Source organism: Humulus lupulus, chromosome 8 (assembly GCF_963169125.1).
Source record: "Humulus lupulus chromosome 8, drHumLupu1.1, whole genome shotgun sequence".
Classification (NCBI taxonomy): domain Eukaryota; kingdom Viridiplantae; phylum Streptophyta; class Magnoliopsida; order Rosales; family Cannabaceae; genus Humulus; species Humulus lupulus.
The window spans coordinates 50,766,930-50,791,808 of NC_084800.1; the positions used below are offsets into that span (position 1 = coordinate 50,766,930).

The 24,879-nt window shown below is 31.5% G+C and overlaps 2 protein-coding genes across 3 annotated transcripts; one reads left to right on the plus strand and one right to left on the minus strand.

Annotated features, from left to right (window-relative positions):
* Positions 1 to 6,540: 6,540 nt before the first annotated feature.
* LOC133795385 (receptor-like protein EIX2) lies at positions 6,541 to 8,481 on the minus strand. Its single transcript, XM_062232835.1, has one exon. It carries the CDS (start codon positions 8,479 to 8,481, stop codon positions 6,541 to 6,543), a length of 1,941 nt encoding a protein of 646 aa, XP_062088819.1.
* A 3,220-nt stretch (positions 8,482 to 11,701) lies between these two features.
* On the plus strand, positions 11,702 to 14,565 carry LOC133797180 (uncharacterized). 2 transcript variants are annotated; one of them, XM_062235003.1, is made up of 6 exons: positions 11,702 to 12,626; positions 12,873 to 12,925; positions 13,120 to 13,286; positions 13,409 to 13,560; positions 13,650 to 14,145; positions 14,233 to 14,565. In XM_062235003.1, exons 1-5 carry the CDS (start codon positions 11,825 to 11,827, stop codon positions 14,099 to 14,101), a joined length of 1,626 nt encoding a protein of 541 aa, XP_062090987.1. In that variant the 5' UTR covers positions 11,702 to 11,824; the 3' UTR covers positions 14,102 to 14,145; positions 14,233 to 14,565. The 2 variants fall into 2 exon arrangements, with proteins under 2 accessions (XP_062090987.1, XP_062090985.1); XM_062235001.1 differs by having other exon boundaries at positions 13,650 to 14,565.
* Positions 14,566 to 24,879: the final 10,314 nt, after the last annotated feature.

Sequence of the window (24,879 nt, forward strand, 5' to 3'; positions counted from 1 at the left end):
AGAATGTCTTAAGGAAGTGAAAAAGGTGTGAATGAATAAACTGATTCTCATTAGAATAAATGATCTGTACAACTAATATATAAAGATGATTACAGGAGTAAACTAATCTCTAACAAAATAACTAAACTTGTAACTAATCTAACAGCTGTACAAACAGAACACTAACAGTATATAACAAACTTAGGCTCTAATACTCCCCCTCAAACTGAGAGAGGACAAGGAAAGCACTCGAAGTTTGTCTCTGAGAAGCAAAAAACGAGAGGGTGACAGAGCTTTGGTCAGTATATCAGCAACTTGGTCATGAGCTGGAGTATGCTTGACAACAATAGACTTGTTCAGCACCTTTTCACGCACAAAATAGAGGTCTAGTTCAATGTGCTTGGTCCTAGCATGAAGTACAGGATTGGCAGACATCAAAACTGTACTTAAGTTATCACACCATATTGTAGGAGCCCGTGGAAGATGGAGAGGCAACTCAGACAGTAAAGACTGAACCCAAGTAACCTCGGCAGTGACATTAGCAAGGCTCCTATATTCAGCTTCTGTGCTAGACCTTGAGACTGTTCGTTGTTTCTTTGAGGACCAAGAAACAAGGTTAGGACCAAGATAAACACATAGACCAGATGTGGACCTCCTATCATCAGGATCCGATGCCCAATCAGCATCACAAAACGCAGTTAAAGAGAGCTCGGAACACGTCTGCAAGTGAAGGCCAAAATCAAGAGTCCCTTTAAGATAGCGGAGAATCCGTTTCACTGTCTTCCAATGAGATGCAAGAGGAGTATGCATGAACTGAGATACACGGTTGACAGCATAAGAAATTTCTGGTCTAGTGATTGTTGCATATTGTAAGGCACCAACTAGGCTGCGATAAAGATGAGGATCTTGAATAGGATCACTCCCAAAGGCTGAAAGCTTCTCACCCCCTGTCATAGGTGTGCCAAGACTATTAGGAAATTGGAGTTTAGCCTTGCATAAGACATCAGTAATATACTTCTTTTGGCAGAGATGAAGTCCATCTGAAGTGTGTGTTACTTGGATGCCAAGAAAGAAATTAAGCTCCCCTAGATCCTTTAAAGCAAAGGCCTTGTGAAGATCTGAAATAAGCAGTTGTATTGCAGTGGTAGAACTCCCTGTTATTAAGATATCATCTACATATACTAAGATATATGTAGTCTGAAGATTAGTTTGTCTAAAAAACAAGGAGGTATCAGCTTTAGAACAAATGAAACCACATGCAAAAAGGGCAGACTTAAGCTTGTCAAACCAAGCCCTTGGAGCTTGTCTTAAACCATACAAAGCCTTATTAAGTTTACAAACCAAATCAGTAGCATTAGAATCTTCAAACCCTGGGGGTTGTGTCATGTAAACCTCCTCTTGCAGCTCACCATTTAGGAAAGCATTGTTTACATCTAATTGCTTCAATAACCACCCTTTAGACAAGGCAATAGTAAGAATGATGCGAATAGTGGTAGGCTTTGTAACCGGGCTAAAAGTTTCAGTAAAATCAAAACCATACCTTTGACTGTAGCCCTTGGCAACAAGTCTAGCTTTGTGTTTCAAGAGAGACCCATCAGGATTTTCTTTCAACTTAAAAACCCACTTACAGCCTATTGCTTTTCTGCCTGGAGGAAGAGAAACTAAAGTCCAGGTCTGGTTGTTTTGAAGAGCAGTAAACTCCTCTTGCATTGCAATTTTCCAAGCCTGATTAGTAAGAGCTTCAGCCACAGTAAGGGGTTCCTTAGATGCAATAAAGACTTTAGGTTTATACACACCTGCTTTGGCTCTTGTAGTCATCGCATGAGTGTTAGAGGCAGTTGGTAAGGATGATGCAGGTAAGACAATAGAAGAAATAGGTGGCTGAGTTGATGAAGGGCATGCTAGAGGTGAAGAAACATGAGGAATAGATGGCTGAGATACAGAAAGAGTGGGGGCGAGTGTAGGAAGAATGGTTGGTGAAGGAGAAGGCAGAGAAGAAATGATATGAGATGGAGATGAAGAATGAGAAATAATGGCAGGTGGCGTGAGAGGGGAGGAAACAACGGGAATGGAATTGGAAGTAGGGCAATGTGAAGAAGAGGAATGAAAAGATATAGAAGTTGGAACAGATGATGACATAGTAGAATAAGGAAAAGAAAATTCATTAAAAAGAACATCACGAGAAATGTATATTCTACCTGTGGAAGATAAGCACTTGTAGCCCTTGTGATTTAAGCTGTAGCCAAGAAAGGTGCACTCAGTAGATCTGAATTGAAGCTTGTCAGCATTAAACGGACGAGTTTTAGGAAAACAAGAGCAGCCAAAAACTTTTAATTGTGAGTAGTCAGGGTCTTTGTGAAAAATGATTTGAAAAGGAGTGGAATTACCTATTGTTTTTGAAGGTAATCGATTAATGAGAAAGGCAGAGGCTCTAACAGCCTCATCCCAAAACTTAAGAGGCATTGAAGCATTAGCTAATAAGGTCAAGGATGTCTCAATAAGGTGTCTATGTTTCCTCTCAGCTAAGCCATTTTGTTCATGTGTAGTGGGACAAGAAACTCTATGTTGTATACCATTTTGAATGAGATAGTTTTTAAATGCTTGATACTCTCCCCCCCCCCCCCCCAATCGGATTGAATGGCTTTAATGGGACAATTAAATTGTTTTTCCACTTGAGTCCTAAAGTTGATGAATATTTGGAATGCTTCAGATTTGTTTTTCAAAAGGTATACCCAAGTGTATCTAGAATAAGCATCAATAAAATGAATATAATACTTGTAGCCATTGAATGAGTTTGTGGGTGAGGGTCCCCATAAATCTGAGTGTATCAATTGTAAGGGAGAATGATATTGTGTATCAGAATTTGGAAATGGAAACTTATGAATCTTTCCTTTACAGCAAGCATTACAAAAATCATGAACAGTTTTATTACTATGAGCAATGTTACATTTGGAAAGAATAGATTTGACAACCCTTGAGGAAGGATGTCCTAGACGATTATGCCATAAACGAAAAGTAGAACAGGAAGTATTATTACAAGTACTCAACTGAGTATTGTTGACAGAGGCAGATTCAGAAAGAAAAACAGAAGAAGTTGAAGCTGGAGGAGAAACGAGATGCATAGTGGAAGGATGAAACACATACAGCCCCTTATGTAGTGTTCCTCGCATCACCACCTGCTTGGAATCCTGAGCTTTCACAAGACAATAATCAGGAAAGAATTCGAAATAAACATTGTTATCCCGAGCAAATTGAGAAACACTGATTAAATTTTTGGTTATTTTGGGAACATGCAGCAAACGATTTAAGACTAGAGATTGAGAAGTGAAGGGAGTGTAGAAAGTTGTCTTACCAACATTTTGAATGTTCAAGCCACCTCCATCACCCATATGAATCTTGTCTGAACCAAAGTAGTCAACCTTCTGCATCAAATTCTTTTCATCTGCGGTACAGTGACTAGTAGCTCCCGAGTCTGGATACCAAGCCATATCATTAACAGAGTCTGCAGTAGCAATGTTAGCAGAAGGTTTGTCAACATTGGCAGCACCTACTCCTGGAAACTCCATATTAAAACGTTGATAGCAGCGTGAAGAAACATGCCCTGGCCTTGAACAAAGTTGACAAATAGGGCGAGATGAGGAATATCCTGGAGTATTATTGACCCTGCCAGTGGTAGAAGAAGTGGAGGAGAAACCTTCACGAGGATTTGCAGCGTACGGATTCCACAGGCCACGACCAGTGCTAGAAGTCGGAGGAACAATACTATTGCCAAAAAAATTTGAGGCAGAGGAATTAGAACGATTAGTGAAATTGGAAGAGTTGTTGGAGTAAGTACCTCTTCCTTTGTAACGACGATACTGAGCAACATTGACAGAATCAAGATCTTGAGTTTGTCGTTCCATTCTATGCTCTTGAGAGAGGAGAAGAGATTCAATCTCTGCAACCGTATAAGGCTGAGACCGAGAGTTCACAGAGATTATGAAAGTATCATACTCAGGTGGTAAACCTTTGAAAATTGCAGCAATGTGTTCTTTGGCAGAGACTTTGTGACCAATAGATCCAAGTCTATCAACAATGGATTTAACTTTCAACAGATAGTCAGTCAACGCAAGAGCTCCTTTCTTAAGATTTTGAAGCTGAGTAGTGAATTGATCAATTTTAGCTGAGGTATGAGTTGTGAAATAAACCTCAAGAACAGCCCAAACTTGAGCAGAAGTGTCATATCCAACAACTCTGGTGAGAATCCCCTCAGTCATCGATGAGAGAAGCCAAGAGTAAAGAAGTTGGTCCTGCTGCTCCCACTGTATATACGCCTCACTGAGAGTATTCGAGATCTGGTCAGCTTCAGTCAGGTACTTCGGTGGAGGAACAAAATCGGCGGAGATGAACTTTTGGAGCTTGTGACCTTTGATTGCCGAAAGAACCTGAGGACGTTAGAGAAGAAAATTGTAATGATCAAGCTTCACAGAAATCTTGTGGGAGAAAACAACGGGAGCAAACGACGAAGTTGCGGAAGCGGCGGCAACTGTTGCAGAAGGGGTCTGAGACGAAGATTGAGTCGCCATTGAAGAACAAGGTAGAGAAACGGTGTTTGGATGAACTGAAAAACAATCAAGAAACCAATGGAAGAGAAAGCAAGATGCAGAAGCAAAACGATTGAGAAGAAAACAATATCAAGAATCAAGAGAGAGAATCGACTGGCTGTGATACCATCTTAAGGAAGTGAAAAAGGTGTGAATGAATAAACTGATTCTCATTAGAATAAATGATCTGTACAACTAATATATAAAGATGATTACAGGAGTAAACTAATCTCTAACAAAATAACTAAACTTGTAACTAATCTAACAGCTGTACAAACAGAACACTAACAGTATATAACAAACTTAGGCTCTAATAGAATGATATCATATATTGATAGGCTCACCTGTTTCATTCACGTAAATATAGTTTGTATTATCGAGTTGCTTAAAGAAAGAGAAGTTATTTTTAAATTGCACGTGTTCATATCATTACTTTTGTTTTTTTTAAAATGACCAAATCTCATTAATTAGAATTATGAAGTATACATGTGATAATACATGCTAGAATCTTTTCCAACAAAGTAATTTTATATTCGGTCCGAAGAGCATATTTGGCTAAATTATGAGTACCAGTTTCACAAATATAGATATACCTAAAAAGACAAAAAAGAAGAATATAAAATTATGTTCCTACAATCAACCTCTCAAGGGGAGAGACCAAAGTTAACCACAACCTTCGAATCACTCTCAATCATGGAAATAGTAAAACCAAATTCTAAACACCAATTTAAAGCAAAAGAAAGAGCTGAATCCTATACCTCCTTTGGAGTTAAAAAACCAGTCAATCTCTTTGTAAAGTAGTATAAAGGAAAACCATCAAAGTCACGTGTAATAGCATCATTACTCTCCTAAAAGATAAGATCATACGATAGTTCTCTCAAAATATACCATATTGTTGAGGGTTCTCTTCATTCCAAGAGTAGCATGCTCCCTCTCCTGGAAAGTGCAAAAACTTTTTAAATTATTGATTTACACTATATAAATACCTGTGAATTTGTAAGACAAGGACTCAGATTTTTGGAAAATAGAACTTTTGTAATAATAATTTGTAAAAATATATATCCATTTTAAATATTCTTTACAAAAGAATTATTTTGCATCGTTCATATATATTCATGTAGATGTTGACTTGAGAAATAACATTAACTTGAGAAATAAAAATGCTGTAGTTATAAATTACCTTTTTTGTTATCCTCTGTTGACTCGCCTTATATACATTGCAGTTTTGACAAAAATCCAGTCTCTTGCATCATTCAAGAACTTGATGTACGAATGTCTCCAGCTTGTGTTGAAAAGTATTGCTCCGAAAATTCCCCAAAATCCAGCTACAAACCCAAGTCCAATACTAATAAAGAAGCCTTGTGTTATAAACTTGTCTTGATCATTTTGGTTGCCAGAAGATTTGGTATCGAAAGAATTACTTGGTTCTTCTCCTGGACATTTTTTCGGGAGTGGGGCACCACAAAGACCAAGATTCCCCATGTATAAACTGGCATCAAAGCTTTGAAGTTGAGTACTCATTGGAATTTTTCCAAAAAAGTTATTGTTAGATAAGTCCAATAGACTAATACGATCAATTTCAGAAAGGCTGGAAGGAATTTCACCCGAGAAGTAATTGTTTGATAAATCAAGAGAATCTAAAGATTTCAACTCTCCAATCTCTAGAGGGAGTTGTCCACTTAAATTGTTCCTTGATAAATTTAGAGAAACTAACCCAACAAGCTGGGTAATTTCTCTAGGAATTTCACCCTCAAGCTGATTGCTGGACAAATCAATGGTCTTTACTAGTCCTAAAGTTTTATTGAACTCAGACAATAGACCTTTCCATACCAATAGTAGTTTGTCGCTGTAGGTTCCTGGAGGAAGTAGTAATTGATCTCCTACTATTTTGTCACTGTAGGTCCCTATAGTACCTGTAGGTCCATAAATGTGCTGTATATCTGTTTCAGTGCTTTCACTTTTCTTCATTGCACTAAAGTTACCAAGACATTTTGGTATGGTGCCAATAAGGCTGTTTTGAGATAAATCTAGCAGCTGGAGATGTATCAAATGACATAGTTGTTGAGGGTATGTTCCCATTGAATCTATTGGATCTTAGACTAAGAATTAAAAGACTAGATGGTCTTTGGCCCATCCATGTTGGGATTGGTCCGGATAATTCATTTCCTCCCACATCAAAAACTATCAAGTTTTTGCAGTTCTTCAAAGATGCTGGCAATTCTGAAGTCAGATAATTGTTGCCTAAATGCAATGTTGTAATCATAGCTAGGGAGCCCATAGAGGATGGAATCCTCCCTGACAGTTTATTATTCCCCAAAATAAGAATTTCCAAATTCTCAAAATATGACCAACAATCAGGTAGCTCTCCCAACAATTCATTGTATGATATGTCAAGAAAGCTCAAGTGAGAACCATTGTCGATATGACACACAGAATCTAGGTTCGAGAATCTATTTCTAGAAATGTCTAGTGCAGCCACTTTGAACAAAAAAAGAGGTATGGGACCTTCTAAATTGTTTGAACTCAAATCTATCTCAGGGTAATCCGCAAATCTTCTTGAAGAATTTTGGATTGTTCCACTTAAGTTGTTATAAGAAAGATTCATGCTTAAACATACAGTACAGAGCCCCCAAAACCAATCCGGAATGGAATCTGAAATTCCAGAATTGGATATATCAAGTTCGAACTGACTCTTCTGTAAAGTTTTAAGCCATGGAGGGAACAGAGGACCCAATTTGCAAGACCCAAGTCTTATTTCATTCAATTCAAATGGAGCAACCCAATTAGAACTAATGTTGACAATCAAATCTGGGTTAAACGATAAATCTAAGATAGATAACTTGGAAAGTTTTGAGAAATGAGCCTCTGAAATTACACCCTTCAATGAATTCCTAGAAATATTTAAAACCTCCAACTGTGTCATTTGGCCAAGACTTTCAGACACAGTCCCATCTAATCGATTAGAGGAAATCCACAAATGGATCAATTTTGGAAAATTTATGAGATTGGGCAATGGTCCTCTGAATCTATTCAAGCTTAGATATAAATATTCCAGAGAAGAGTTTGAACAAACAGATAAAGATTGAGCAAAATCAGGAAGTTCTCCACTTAGATTATTAAAACACAAATCTAATGTTTGCAATGTACAGGTATTCCATAATGATTTTGGTATCTCACCTTCAATCATATTAAATCCTAGATCAAGGTGTTCAAGAGACATATTCCCAAATGCTTCAGGAATTGATCCTCGCAACTGATTATTCCTAAGAAGAAGCTTCTTGAGACCACTCATTCCAACAAAAGCTTCAAGAGATTTTGAATCTCCTAAATTGTTAGAAGATAAATCGAGATGAACTAAACTATGACTAAAGTTGAACAGCCATGGATAAACGGAAGTTGAAGAAAGATTGTTTCCAGAAAGATCAAGAACCGAAAGAGATTTCGAAGAATTAACAAGCGAAAGAGACGCAGAATCGAAATTGGGTAGATTACAAAAAGATAACAGCAATTTTTTCAGGTGAGGAAGTTGATAAATTACTTGAAACCAGTCATAAGCTTGACTCAAATCCAAAAGACTCAAATCCAAATGATTCAAAAATCGCAATTTAAGCAACGAATTGCTGATATTACCTCTCCAAGACGATGAAGCACTTGGGGAAAGATCGAGCATGACGACATGGTGGGATGTATTGGAACACCGGACTCCGGTCCATTCACAGCAGTCTGATTTGCTTGCTTCTTCTTCATTTCCCCAAGAAGAAAGAGGATGAGTTTGATCATGGGGATGATTTCTTCTGAAATGGAGGAGTGCTTTTCTCTCGGATTCAATGCACCTGGTGTTTGATTCTCCTCCAACCAAAAAGAGAAGAACAAGAAGAAGAAGCAGCAGCAGAGCGTTTTGAGTTAGCCATCTATCCATTATTGGAATTTGGATCATCAAAACAATGATATCGGAAAGCTTTGGAATTGAACAAGCTCAGGCTCAGCTACTAAGTTAATGATTTATACAAGTAAGAGGTCAAAAGGACACACTATCTCTATCGAAAAAAATTCTGCTGTCCCCATTGCCCACCAATTATTTTGAAGACACATTATCTATATATTTAACATATATTTAAATTATTTTATAACTTACTAACGTTAACAGACTCTAATTCTTTTTTCCCAAATATATTAACATTCTCTCTCCAATTAATATTTCAACACTCAATTAATTTAACCATTCTCTCTCCAAGATGAATAACGTTAGATTTAGAATTTCTCTTATTTTATAACTTAAATATTTTAAGATATTTAAATTTATTTTAATATTTAAATTATTTTATAACTTAAATATTTTAATATCTCACTTTCGTTTTTTCTTCTCCTATTTTATTGCAAAAAATAAATAAATAAATGCTTCTCCTTCTCCTTTGCTCATATTTGATTGGAGAAGACAACCTATTATATTGGTAAGTACTATTTTTAAAAAATATATATTTTTGAAAAAAATAAAATAAATGAAATGTGATGGTTAGTAGGGTTGAAGCAAAACTTTATTGTATTTTTATTTGTCATATATACAATCTATTATTCAGGTAAGTACTAGTTTTTTTTATGAAAAAAAAACATATACAGTGCTTTCTACGATTCATTCAAAAGTTTATTGATTTTTTTTTATTTGTCAATCAACTTAGTATTTTATTTTTTATTTTAAGATTATATGGTTATCTCACAATAAATGATTTAGAAACTATTAAGGAAATGTAGCATAATGGGTTTTCATGAAAATCTCATTTATCTTTGTGCGGTATGAGTGAGATTTCATTGTTTTATAAAATACAAAGATAATATTTATATATCAAAATTATTAAAAAAAATTACCACTTTATCATTTTTCTAATATAAATATTATTCTACTATACATAAAAAATTAGAAGTAAAGAAAATCTTCACACAAAAACCTCAAGCATCGTTACATATAAGGATTTGACGGTTTAGTATATACATTTTTTTTAATATTCAAGTAAATCGTTATATTTGATGTTGGGGTGAATAGATAAATGAATTTTTAAGATTTTCTACAAGAACTTAATTTTCTTTAACAAAGATTAATTAAAAATATATAAAATGTTATTTTGACAGATATTATTATTCTTTGAGAGAGAGAGAATGGAAATATTAATTGAGTGGTGAAATATTAATTGGGGAGAGAATGTTAAGAGAGATTCTAATTCTAACATTATTTTTCTTGGAGAGAGAATGGTTAAATTAATTGAGTGGTGAAATATTAATTAGAGAGAGAATATTAATCTATTTGGGAAAAAAGAATTAGACTCTCTGCTAGTTAATTATAAACTAATTTAAATATATGTTAAACAAATAAATGATGTGAATTGGTGGGGACAGAGAGAGAAGGGATAGGCAATTGAGACAGCAGATTTTTTTTCTCTATCGGTCAACGTTACGTCAGCAAAATTTGTACGTTGTAGTCAAATATTTGAGTTGGATTGCTTTAAAGAATAGAAGCGTACTTGTAAGTCAAACACATGATAAAGAATATGAGTAATAATAATAAATTTTCTCAAATAATAATAATAAATATTTCATTATAATATTCGTTAAAATTAAAATTACATAAATCTAATGTAATAATTTTATGTGTACGAATAAATTCACAAAAGTGATATATTTTTAATTTATATTCAATTAAATGTTTAAGAAAAAAAGAAAAGAAAAATATACACATTTTATTTCATTCAAAAACAAAAGAAGAGTATCATTCAAAATTGAAAGAATTAGAATTTATTAAAGCATGTACCTAATTGACAAGTTCAATTTTATGATAAGTTTCATTTGCTTATGTATTCTTTCCAACTGAATTACTTCTTTTAAATCAGTAGTATATTTAGACAAGGAATTTATACTTATACTTAAATGATAATAGATAATAGATTGCAGTAATTTTAGGTTAGGACTAAGAGAATAAGTCTTTGTATAAATTAAGGATGTTTTTGGAAGTAATTTTACAATTATTAGTTCATAATTATTATGGTTAGTAATTATACCATGATAAAATAAAAAATATATTTGGATATTAAGTGGTAATTACTAATGAATTCTCATTATTATGTTTGATAAAATATTTAGTAATTATATAAAAAAAATATTATGTAATAAATACTATTAAAAATTAATAATATTTAGTAATTACACTGTGTATTTACACTCAATTCTCATTGAAATTGGAAGATATATGAGAATTTAAAAGTGTAATTGATACCTTTCATTTACATAATTATCGTATAATTATATGGTCAGACAAACACATTAAATCAAGTAATTATTCAGAATTATACCCAATTCTAATTAGAGAATGATTTTCTAAACACACCATAATAGTGGCAAATCACTTAATCATTTACCATGATGAACCACCCATGTAAAACCTTATGTTGTAACATCCAAACTTTCTTCCTCAAATAAAGTAAAGTTGAGATTTAGATGAAAATGAAATTGACACAATTAGTTGAGTTTGAGATAAAACAATTTTAGATTCGGTCCAATATATATTTTAAGATGATTTTGTATATCAAACTAGTTTATAAAAATTATTAGATCAATATTTAAGAATTATAAATCATTAAATACTAAATAATTACTTTTTATTTAAAGTAAAATGTGATCAAATTTTCAATTTTGGGTACTTAAAATTAAAAAAAAAAAACAAATTGTTAAAGGATACAAATTTAAACTTCTAATGAATAAAGTCTAAAGTCTAAATTTTTTGAATTATTAAATATTAAGGAATCTATTTTATAAATATATTATTTTATAAAATTAAAATTTGACCTTTCAAATGCCAAGTAAAATACTATTTTTAATGTAATTATAAAATTATTTGTACAATTAAAATTTTACGGAAAATAAAAATAGAATAGAGTATACACACACAACACATCTAAATACAAAACATGGAGATTAAAATTTGTCAAAAGAAAAAAAAATGGAGATTAAAATCTTAAAATAATAATAATAAAAAAAAATTGTTGAGTACATAAACGACATGCCGTTGAGATACTACACAAGCAAAGTAAATGCGCGAAGTGTCAAATCCACTACGTATAAACGGCACCTCAATGTGGCTTAAAGCCTTAAACCCTTCAACGCTTTGAATGTAACATAAAAATTAGGGTTTTGCAATCTACACCTTTTCGTGATCCTTACTATCTCCACCCCAGTAACCAGATTTTATCAAATTCTCATTCATTCTCGAATAATCCATGGCGTTAAATCTAGTCCAACCTGGAGGTTCTTCAAACCCCAAAAATCTCAGTCCCCTTAATGAAGAAAGTTGCAATCTAAAAATTTCCCAATTAATACAGATGCTTTTAGCTGAACTTGGAAAAGAAAGCACCCAATCATGTAAACTTGTTCAGGAGTTCTATGAATTAATGCAAACTAGAGTCGACCCACCACTGGAATCGATCTGGGTCTACGCCGCTGTCGCATTTCGCAGCCATTTTAATCCGAAAGGCGACCTTTTTGATAGAATAGCAGCCGCCAAAGGCTTGTTTCAGTTGATATCAGCGTGCTCTTCTTCATGTAGTTCGTCTAAAAGCGTCATTTTGCTCGCTCCCGTGGTGTACGAGGTGTACAAAGTGGCTGTTGAGTTGTTTGAGAAGGACCTGGCTTGTAAAAGGGAGAAGAAAATGTTGAAAGAGGTTAAGTCTTTGGTGGAAGCGATTCTTGGGTATATCAATGTATGCTGTAGCGGGGCTGTGGTTGAGAAAGGTGATTTGGATGGTTCGAATTTGGTTAGGCCTTTTTCGGATTTGGTTCGAATTTGGATGAATTCAAACGTGGGATTAGAGTTTTTCTTACCGCTTGCTACTGGTGAGGTATTGCAAAAGCTTAGGGAAGGAGGTGAGTTTGGTTACTTGGCTGGAATTGTGATTGCGGAGGCGTTTTTGCTGAAGTTGTGGTTGAATGTTAAAATTGGGAAATCAAGGGAGGACTTGGAGAAAGAATTGAGGACCTGGGCTGTTGGTTCCATAACTGGGTTTCACAACTTTTACTTTTTTGGTTAGTATTGTTTTTAGTAATTTTTCCCCTTTATCAGTTCAATTTATTCTTTGCCAATGCCTTTTTATCTAAAACTTACCGGAGCCATTCTTAAATGTCTGGTAGATATGTACAAAGGGGTACAATAACTTAACATGTGTATTTGCTGGATTTTAATTATGTAAAAGGGTGGAACATGTGTTCTGTCAAGACATTATTGTGTCTGAGTTCATTATAATGTTCTGACCTTTTGTCTTAACATTCTAGACACCCTTGTGAGAATGCTGCTGGAGAAGACTTTGCCTCTTGCGTTCCTACCGGTCAGTATCCCTCTCTTGTAACACTTATATTTTTGTTATAGAAGGAAGACGTTTATATACGTAATAGTGCTGCTATAGTTTGAGTCAGAAAGTTGACGTTTTTTTTTTGACAAAAAATTCTTACTAGTCACAAGAAGTGCATATTTTTTATTTTATGATCTTTAATCTAGCATATTTTTGAAATTTTCAAGCAGAATTCTAAAGATGAAGTTTTGTTAAGACAAGTTCTTTATGATGCTGTCATATTGGCAGACTACTCTTTCCTCAACCCTGAGAAGTTAATTCACCTACCTGCTGACCGAGTGAAAAGTCTTGCATTGGCTAGATTGATTGTTACATGTGAAGCTGTTGAGTTTTTCCGGTATGAAACTCTGATGATATGAGTCATATGACACATGACTAAGCAAATAGAAAGATAATCAGTTTTTTCGTTTTTCTGAAATTCTGATGGTCATTCTGATATCATAATCTGGCTTTTTGCAGGGAGCAAGGGAATCGGAAAAGATCTGTTTCTTACATAAATGCATTTTGCAATTCCTCTTTATCTTCTCAGATTAATAAATGGATAAAAAATCAGATCCAGGTGGTTGAAAATGACAGTAAATTACATGGATCTTCGCCCAAAGCTCTTTTTAGTAAGTACTAAGCAGCTCTTCTGATTTTTTTTTTTGGTAATCGAAATAAACTATAGCTAACCCTTCCACTAATATGATATCATCTCCAGAGTGTCTTATGAAGCTTGAGGATCAGGGCGTTATAGTATTTGGTGATAGTGTCTTGAAAGACCGGGCTGAACTACTACGTGATACTTTCAAGACAGAATTGCAGCAACCAGCGTCGAAGATGGAAGGCAAGAAAAGGGATGATGATGATGATGATCTTCTATTTTATGAAGATAAGGAGGGAGAAGAGTTGGATGAAAATGACGATGATGAAAATTCAAATGAAGCTGTCACTGCTGCATTTGTAGCTGCTGCCCGCTCAATGAAATCTAATGATAATGAGGACAGAAAACGAAAAAATAATAAAAGTTCAGAAAAGAAGAAGAAAATAAAGTTTCTCAAGTATGAACCATTGCAGAGTTCCGAATCACCTATTCGGAGGTCCCCTGCTGTTAATTATGATAGCGCGAGCAGTGGAAGCGAGGTTGAGAACCCACTCTCTGATTCAGAGTAAAATGATGAGCAAGTTTCTTCAGTGGCAAAGATTTCAAGACAAAGGTGGGATAATGTTAAAAATTTCACCTTAAATTTGGTTCTCTCGTGTTGGGTTTTCATGGGTTTATTAATATTTTAGTGTCAAATCAGTTTGTCACCAAATTCGTTGAAGCAAGTCCAACATGAGATTTTGTCAAACGCCAGCAAGGAAGTCAATGAGCGCTTTTCGTGCATCAGTTTTGCCAATATCTAGTTGTAGTTCCATGTAAGTGACTGGTCAGTTGCGAGATTTTGCATCTAGACAGTGAAAATGGCTTAGCTTTGTAAACCATTATTTTCATGCATGATGAGGTATAAGTTAAGAATGTGACTAGCCAATTTGTTAGAAATCTTTCTTCCAGGTGGGTTATGATTTCTTTTAAATGACATTTTCTTAGTTTACAAGTGAGAAATGACAATTTATTACATTCTTTGGAACGGCTAGTACCTTTTGCTTTAACTGGACTACGATTTTGTTATCTTGTTTACGCACATTTGGAATGCATGTTTTGGTTTAATGAGATTTGGAGGCCAATAAACTTGCCGGCACTAAAACTGTCTTCACCACTCGATTACGAAAAGGAGGAACACAGCACGGCATGTCAATATGCAATTAGAAAGAAAGAATTTGTTAAGAATCCCACAAGCTAACTTGTGCAACAGAAAATAGTTACATGATTTACAAATACCAAGACCGTACACGCACAGTGGTATCAAAACTACAAAGGTGCTCGTATGACTAACAACTTAATGTAGCATGATCTATTAGATTTATTGGGTTCTATTCTTTTTATTTTTCTTTTTCCCTACTTTGTATTTTATTCCTTTTGTCTTGTTAGTTAGGAGACTTGGTCATTGCTGACCAAATCTGTTATTTAGGATTAGATTAGTTTCTGATTTTGATAATTAGTAATTATTATTTTGGGGATTATTACTTTATATAGCTTGTATTATGATTTTTTGGTCAATTCATTTTCAATTCAGTAAAACAAACTTTTCTTCCTCAATAGTTTTCGTGTTATGGTATTAGAGAGGGAGGGAAGACTTTTCCTGTGATCCTTCTTGCTTCACCGTGTTTCTTCTCCTGCGACGTGGTGCTCTTCTCCGATTAACCATTCTTCGATTCTTCCTTTTATTTTTCTTTCTTGAATCTATTCTTTTGATTTAATTTCTTTCGCATCTCTGTTTTTTTTTTCATTCGTTTTTCTTGTTTCACTTCCATTGATCTTCGATTTCTTGCTCTATTCTTAATCGCATTCCAAGAATTCGACGATGTCTTCTGATAGCAGATCTACTTTGTTTACTCCACCTTCTAGTGACAGCAATTCATCAGCTGTTGAGATTGAATCTCAGCTTCCAACGATTCAAACTGATCCGACCAATTCAATTTCTCGATCTAGAAACTCTCTTGAAGATCCATCAAACCCATTCTATCTTCACCACACTGACAACCCCGACAATGTCCTTGTTTCTCAACCACTCACCAGACAAGACAACTATGTCGCTTGGAGCAGAGCAATGAAGCTATCCATTTTTGTAAAAAATAAACTAGGTTTCCTTGACGGTTCTATTACTAAACCCTCAATCTCTGATGCATCTTTGTATAATGTCAGGCTTAGAAATAATAACATAGTGATTTCATGGATTTTAAATTATGTATCTAAAGAAATCTCTGCCAATATTCTATATGATGAATCAGCTGCTGCAATTAATTAGTCTGATCTTAAGGTTCGATTTCATCAAAGAAACAAACCACATATCTTCATCTTGAGGAAAAAGCTTATGAATCTTAAACAAGACACCCAAGACACTGAGTATGTATTATACTAGGCTGAAGACCATATGGGAAGAACTTTCTAATTATAGGCCAACTTGCACATGTAATAATTGTACATGTGGAGGAGTCAAGAAGCTCCAAGAACACCATCATATGGAGTATATCATGTCCTTCCTTATGGGACTTCAAGATTCTTACTCACAAGTCCGCATAAACATTTTACTCTGTTCCTAAACTCAGCAGGGTTTTTCACCTAGTCACTCAAGAGGAAAATCAGAGGACTACTTCTCCTACTACTACAGATTCCAATCCATCTATGGCTTTTTCCCTCCAAGGTGACAAAGCTAACCCTCAAAGAAACGATTCTAACAACTCTAGACCATATCCACCAAGAAAGAATCGTCCTTTTTGCACTCATTGTAATGTCCATGGACATACAATTGAAAAGTGCTATACGATTCATGAATATCCTCCTGGATACAAAAAACCTACTAAATCAAAAGATGCAGCTGCCAACTAATTTCAGACTCAAGATGAGGCTAAACCGAACACCATTGACAATTCTACCCTTCTACCTCAATTGACTTCTACATAGTACCAGCAACTTTTGAATCTTTTGGCAACTCAACAAACTGGTATGACCTCTACAGATCCTTTGCTCTTCTAGGTATCACTATTTCATACAACTCTACACCCCCTTTAGTTTATTCTTGGATAGTTGACTCCGGAGCTACTCGCCACATTTGTTCAAATGTTAAACTATTTCAGTTCCTATGTCCTTTCTCTGCAACTAAATTAATTCTACCAAATAATGAAACATTATTGGTACATCAAAGTGGTTTAATTGCTATTTGAGAGACTTTAATTCTCAAGGATATCTTGTATGTTCCCTCATTCAAATATAACATAATCTCTCTTAGTTATCTTACTTCATTAGGCTCATTCTCTGTCATTTTCTCCTGATTTTTTTTTCAAATATAGGACACCAACACTCAGAGGATGATTGGAAGCGATAGATCTCACAATGGTCTTACATTTTGGATCCCACTTCTACTTCAGCACATATTTTCTCAGTTTCTGCAGAAACTTGGCACTCACGACTTGGACATCTCTCCAACAAATACTTGAATATGCTCAAGTCTGATTTACATTGTAACACTTTCTTTTTACATAAAACTTCTCCAGGTTACATTTGTCCTCTTGCCAAACAAAAAAAATTACCTTTTTCAAATAATAATGATAATTTTTTTTCTCATATTTTTGATCTTGTACATTGTGTTATATGGGGTTCATATCATATAACATCTCATACCAATCATAAATATTTTCTTACCTTAGTTGATGACTGCTCTCGCTTTATTTAGCTTTATTTGCTCAAGCATAAATCTGATGCTTTACAAATGATTCCTCAATTTCTATTTCTCATTAAAACACAATTTAATTGTGTCCTTAAAAGTTTTCGATGTGATAATGCTTTTGGATTGGCATTTAAATATCTTTTCTTTTAAATGGGCATCCTGCATCAGTTCACGTGTGTTGAGACACTTGAACAAAATGCAATAGCTGAAAGTAAACATCAACATTTATAAAATGTTGCCCGTGCACTTTACTTTCAAGCTAATCTCCCTATCAATTTTTGGACAGATTGTGTATTAACAGCAACTTACATTATAAATCGCATACCAACTCCAAATCTGAAAAACAAAACTCCATATATGAATTATTATATAACAGACCTCCTGATTATGCTCATTTCAGAACATTTGACTGCTTGGTACTTGCCTTTACTTTGACTGCACATAGAACAAAATTTGAGCCAAGAGCTCGTCCTTGTGTATTCAAGGGATACCCCCAAGGGATAACCTTCAAGGGATACCCCCAAGGGATCAAAGGTTATCGACTGTATGACATCAATAACAACCAGTTTTTTGTTTCTAGGAATATGTAGTCTTTCATAAGCATATTTTTCTATTTCAAAAATTATATTGCACCAACGAGGATGTGAATGTCTGCAATGCAGGACCTCAAAATCGATTAGACAAAATTCGCATTGCCTTCTATGAAAATGGAACTTCAAATTGGGCTCCAGAAAACAGTCCAAAACCAGAGACGGAGAATGCATATTGTATATATTTGCAAGCCAAGCTGCGAACATATTTGCATGCTTTCCTGCCTAGGCTCATAATGGTAGTAAGATAAGATTCATTAATTAACTAAATTAAGTAGTATTTTGAAATTATTTTTAAAATTAAGATTTACTAATGGATGTTTATATAGGTAATCCTTTTAAAATATTTTTTTAATTATGAAAATAAGTGATGATATCACTGTTTGAAATAAAATGTTGTTAATTTTATAATATACTTTTATAATTATAATTATATATCATCAAAATGATAAAAAAAATGGACTAAAAAACGTCTAAACATACTCCCTCTACCTAGTTTCTCGTAAATTATTTAAAACCCAATATTAATTAACTTTTTGTACTATATTATATAACTAGAAAATATAATCGCGCTCCGCGCAGTCTTTTGTAATTATTAAAACATATATATTTTAAAATATTTTTTAGGACATTGTGGGGTGGTGTTTCATTTTCACTATACTCGTACAACATGTTCTTTATATGGACACGTGAAGACATCTTGACTATAATTTTCACCTTGTATTTTAGTTGTTTACCTATTTTGACCATTAATTTTTTTTTAAATTAACTTGTGGACCTTGTGTTTTGTCAAAAATTCAAAAATATGAATGTAAAGATATATTAAAAAATATGAATATTTTATTATTAAAAGTTAACATTTGGATCATGTATTTTGACAAAAAGTTAAAATATAAATAGATAGATTTTATTATTATTATTATTATTATTATATGTAGATATTTCAATTGTTAAGATATTTTAGAAAATAGAAAATGAATAAAAAAATTAGATTAAATGAGAAAATAGAAAGAGTGATTTGAAGAGATTTTAGAGTGCCACATAATCTCCTTGAAGCTCTCCTTTATATATATACTAGAAAACATAACCACGATTCGCGCAGTCTTTTGTAATTATTAAAAAATATACATATTTTAAAATACTTTTAGGAGAATGCTAGGACATGGATTCTTTTTCACCTACTCGTACAACATGTTCCTTATATGGACACGTGAGGGCGTATTGAATACAATTTTTTTTTCTTCATAATGATGTCCATTGTATATAAAATCTCTTGCAAGTTTTTGAAAAATTCTGAATAATTAAAGTACCGAAAACAAAGTTAAAAAAATTTGTTGTACGTGTGCATTTATTTTTTATTATTATTATCATTATTATACGCTTTGCGTTAATTTTTTTATAAAAAGTCTAAATTATGTATATGGAAATTTATGTTTTGTGTAAGACTTATTTTGGGCAATTACCCGTTTGAACCTTTTATTTTTAAAAATTAACTTTTAGAACTCGTGTTTTGTCAAAAGGTTAAATATAGGATTGGATAGATCGATTATTTGAACATTGTATTTTGGCTGATTACCCGTTTTGACCCTTTATTTTTATAAATTAACATTTGGACCATATATTTATTCAAAAGGTTAAAAATTCTTTATAAAAATTAAATTATATATAATTTATGATTTTTTGTAAGGGTTCACATCATTTTGAACATTGTATTTTAGCCGATTACTCATTGGGGTCTTTATTTTTAAAAATTAACTTGTGGACCTCAAGTTTTGTCAAGATGTTAAAAATAGGAATAGATAGATTGGTTATCTGAACACTATACTTTGGCCGATTACTTGTTTTGACTCTTTATTTTTAAAAATTAACCTTTGGACTATGTATTTATTCAAAGTGTTAAAAATTCTTTATAGAAAGTAAACTATATATACACACCATTTTGGACTTTGTATTTTAGCCGATTACCCGTTTGGACCCTTTATTTTTTAAAATTAACTCGTGGACCTTGTGTTTTATCAAAATGTTGATTACTCGTTTGGATAATCTTTTATATACCGCTTCAAAGATGTTATTTTATTAGTATATTATGTAGTATATATTTATAGTTTTTTTTATTATTTTATTTTTTGTTAGTTCATTAGGTATTTAATTCAAAAAATATCTTATTTAAATATCTAAAAAAATAACGTTTAATGTAGTTTTTGTTTTATTTTATTTTTTGTTAGTTTATTAGGTATTTAATTAAAAAAAATATCTTATTTAAATAAATAAAAAATTAGATTAAATGAGAAAATAGAAAAAATAGTTTGGAGTAATTTTAGAATGACACATCGTCTCCTTATTAATAAAAATGAATAAAAAAATTAGATTTAAGGAGAAAATAGAAAAAATAGTTTGGAGTTATTTTAGAGTGTTACATCATCTCCTTGAAGCTCTCCTTTATATATATATAGATTAAAAGTTAACATTTAGATCCTGTATTTTGACAAAAAGTTAAAATATAAATAGATAGATTTTATTATTATTATTATTATTATTATTATTATTATATGTAGATATTTCAATTGTTAAGATATTTTAGAAAATAGAAAATGAATAAAAAAATTAGATTAAATGAGAAAATAGAAAGAGTGATTTGAAGAGATTTTAGAGTGCCACATAATCTCCTTGAAGCTCTCCTTTATATATATACTAGAAAATATAACCGCGCTCCGCGCAGTCTTTTGTAATTATTAAAACATATATATTTTAAAATATTTTTTGGGAGACTGTGGGGTGGTGATTCATTTTGACCATACTCGTACAACATGTTCTTTATATAGACACGTGAAGACATCTTGACCTTAATTTTTTATTTCATGGTGGTGTTCACTGTTATTGTATAGCGAACCTCGTGTAGATTTTTGAAAAATTCTGACCAATTTTAAAGTACTGAAAACAAAGTTCAAAAAGCTTGTTGTACATTTACTTTTATTTATTATTATTATACGCTTTGCGTAGTTCTTTTTATAAAATTTCTAAATTATGTATAAGAAAATTTATATTTTGTGTAAGATTTATTTTGGCCAATTACCTGTTTGAAGTCTTTATTTTTAAAAATTAACTTTTAGATCTCGTGTTTTGTCAAAAGAATAAAAATTGGAATTGATAGATTGATTATTTGAACACTGTATTTTTGCTCATTACTCGTTTTGACCCTATATTTTTTAAAATGAACATTTGGACCATGTATTTATTTAAAATGTTCAAACTTCTTATGAAAATTAAATTATATATTTATATATTTTTTGTTTTCTGTAAGAGTTCACACTATTTTGAACCTTGTATTTTAGTCGATCACCCATTAGAACTTTTATTTTTACAAATTAACTTGTAGACCTCAAGTTTTGTCAAAATATTAAAATAGAAATAGATAAATCTATTATTTGAACACTATATTTTGGCAGACTACTCATTTTGATTGTTTATTTTTAAAAATTAACCTGTGGATCATATATTTATTCAAATGGTTAAAAATTATTTATAAAAAGTAAATTATATGAATATATATAATTTATGTTTTCTATAAGGGTTCACACCATTTTGAACCTTGTATTTTAGTTGTTTACCCATTTTGACCATTAATTTTTTTTTTTAAATTAACTTGTGGGCCTTGTGTTTTGTCAAAAATTAAAAAATAGGAATGTAAAGATAGATTATTTGAACAACGTATAATTTGGTTGATTGCCCGTTTGAATATTTTATTGTTAAAAGTTAACATTTGGATCCTGTATTTTGTCAAAAAGTTAAAATATATTATTATTATTATTATTATTATTATTATTATTATTATTATATGTAGATATTTTTATCTATTATAATTTTTATTAAAATAAAAATGAGAAAAAAGAGAGCAGGAAAAATAGATAAAAAAAATTCTTTAATAAATTAATAGCTATAAATTAAAAAAGTAATATAAAAAATGAGAAAAAAATATTGTTTACTTATATTTATAATTTAATTAAATAGTTGTTGTAATGAAATATCTAATCAAATTTAAATTCAAAATATACATCGTTGAAATAAATCAAATTCAAATTAAATTATACATGTTGTTAATATATATTTTTGTAAAACTATTACATTTAAATTAAAAAAAAACATAAATAATTTAAATAAACATTTATTATTTTTGTTGTTGTGCATTATTTTATTTTTAGTAATATTATTTTTCATTCATAATGTGTTTCTTATTTCTAAAAAGAATTTTTCGTGTTTCACATCAACCTCCGCATCTTTTGTTGCTGTGGAAATGTCCACTAAAATTACAATCTATAAAATATTTATTTATTATAGTGAAAACAAATCACAAATCCAAAGAATGTCATTAGTAATATCTTATTTTTACGTAAAATATCAAATAAGAGAAAAATACAATTATAAATATTGATGATTGATGATAATAATTATAATATTTTGTAAAACTATTCACTTTTGAATAAAAAATATAATTATAATATAATCAGAAAAATAGATATATAGAGAACCGAAAACTATTATGTAATTTTTAATTAATTTTTTTAGTATTTTTCAATAATTAAGTAGTTAAGATATTTAAGCAAATTAAATTTTTAATTAAATTAATATGTATATATATATTAATATTTGTAATTGTTAAGATATTTTAGAAAATAGAAAATGAATAAAAATTAGATTAAATGAGAAAATAGAAAGAGTGCTTTGAATAAATTTTAGAGTCTCACATAATCTTCTCGAAACTCTCATTTATATATATAGATATATATAAATATAGATATAAAAATATAGATTTAATATTTACTGAATTACATAGCGAAAAGAAAAATTGAAAATTTGGTACGTGGGTCTTTAAAATTCATATATACAGTGTAAATCGATATACTCAGAGTTTACTTTCTTTAGTGAAAATAATAATAATTAGAATTTTAAATAAAAATGACAGCATCAAGCGATTCAACATCCGATAATAAATTTTAATTCTCATTAATATTCAGGTATTATATGTTCTTACCAATATCAATGTAGTTCTCTTTCTAAGGAAAAGAACTGCCTGCAAAAGCAACATATTATTTTGTAACGACATACTTTTATTGGTTAAAACTGGAAAAATGAATAAAATATTAAAGAAAATAAAAAATTAGATACTTTAGATTGTAAAATGTTAATTATAAAATGATATAATAATATAATAAAATCTAATTGTGATAACTGTTTAGTTAAACCATATGTGACAATTCTCATTGATATCTCTTTCATGCAATTATTATTGGATAACTACTGTTACGTATGACTATATTAGAATCAATGTATTTATAAGTATGTGTATTAATTTGGTTATTTCTGTTACATTTGTTGAAGGGTTGCTGTACGTATATATGTATGTATATTTTTTTTTTGGACACAATATAAAATTCTCACAAAATAGTAAAAATAGATTGTAAAAAATATAGGATGCCACCTTCTCATTTATATATAGATATAGATATGTAACGACCTCCTTTCTTAACATACATATATATAGAGTAAAAACAAATTTTAACCTAAATATGACAATACTGAAATTCTGAATTTACAAAAAACTTTATTAAACAATACATAAATAATGTTTATAACCTTAACCACACAATACTCACAACTAGATAAAAACTTTATCTTACATACAAATCTTAATACTTTTATAAATCATTTTCGTGGCGTTACTACACCTTAACGTAGAAATGAAAATGTATCCAACTGATAAATTGAAAAGCTTTATGTAAATTACAAAGTTCATGAAATACTTTTTAAAGCTTTAAGTAAATGATAAAGTTCACAAAATACTTTTAATGAAATATAATAAAACCAAGTTTCTTGTTTATTTATAAAATAGCATAGCAGAACTCCACTCCCTTCAGGTCAGCCCCATATGTACAGTCATGTTGGCCCCACGTATACTCATCAACAATTTATATTTGGGGTCTCTTACCTACAATACAAAACATTATCTGATGAGCTAAGGCTCAGTAAGTAGAATAACTACCTCATATGCATTAAAATAAACATGCAACATGCTATGTATTTTCTTTCTTTCACTTTCCTTTCTTTTGGGCCCTAGAGGATGCTGCTGCCGGCATTACATAGGGAATCACATTCCCACCTGAACATAAACATGATAATAGGGAATTTCCCTCATAAACATTCATCATATAGGGACGTACATCTCCCTCCTTACATTTTTGGGACTTAGGTCTCCCAAGCAGCACCTCTACTTTAACGTTTTCAATAACTTGTCTGTGAACATTAAGCGTGCTTATGCATAATATAACATTCTTGAAAATAACTTATGCATAAGAACAATATGACAGATTAACATATAAAGCATATAAATGCACATAAGACACATAAAATACTTGTATTGTAGATGAGGATTCTACTTACCTTGCGTCTTGATAAAACAATCGAAATTGTTAGCTTCCTGATAAAAACACAAACTATTAAATTACATAAAATCTACATTATGAAATGTTAGCTTAATATTATTATTATCCCATTTTTCCTGTTTTAGTGCTTATTTTATGTCCAGGCGTATGGTCATACTATAGTTGTCCATGACAAGGTCCTGATCTAAAAGTCGTGGTCATGGTCATACTGAAAAGTCCAGGTCATAATACTTGTCCATAATAATAGGGAATAAGGTCATAAGAGTCCATAATAATAGTCCAAAGTATGACCATAGCCTATATAAGTTTACTATTATGAGGATACATAAAGAAATAGTTCATATTTCAATTTTGGCATTTGTAAAATATGACGACATGGTAAAATAATCCATATATAAATTTTAGCATTATAATGGCATGGTAACATAATCCATATATAAATTTGGCATTATAGTAAAATAATCTATATATAAATTTTTGGTATTATAACGGCATAGTAAAATAATCTACATATAACTTTTGGCATTATAACGTCATAGTAAAATAATCTATATATAAATTTTGGCATTATAACGGCATAGTAAAATAATCTATAT

Bases quoted from the DNA above. Each gene is read 5' to 3' on its own strand.
- LOC133795385 (XM_062232835.1), bottom strand. From the start codon at position 8,481: ATGGATAGATGGCTAACTCAAAACGCTCTGCTGCTGCTTCTTCTTCTT.
- LOC133797180 (XM_062235001.1), top strand. From the start codon at position 11,825: ATGGCGTTAAATCTAGTCCAACCTGGAGGTTCTTCAAACCCCAAAAAT. The intron at 13,287-13,408 runs GTATGAAACTCT...GGCTTTTTGCAG, and splicing joins GAAGCTGTTGAGTTTTTCCG to GGAGCAAGGGAATCGGAAAA. The intron at 13,561-13,649 runs GTAAGTACTAAG...TATCATCTCCAG, and splicing joins TTCGCCCAAAGCTCTTTTTA to AGTGTCTTATGAAGCTTGAG.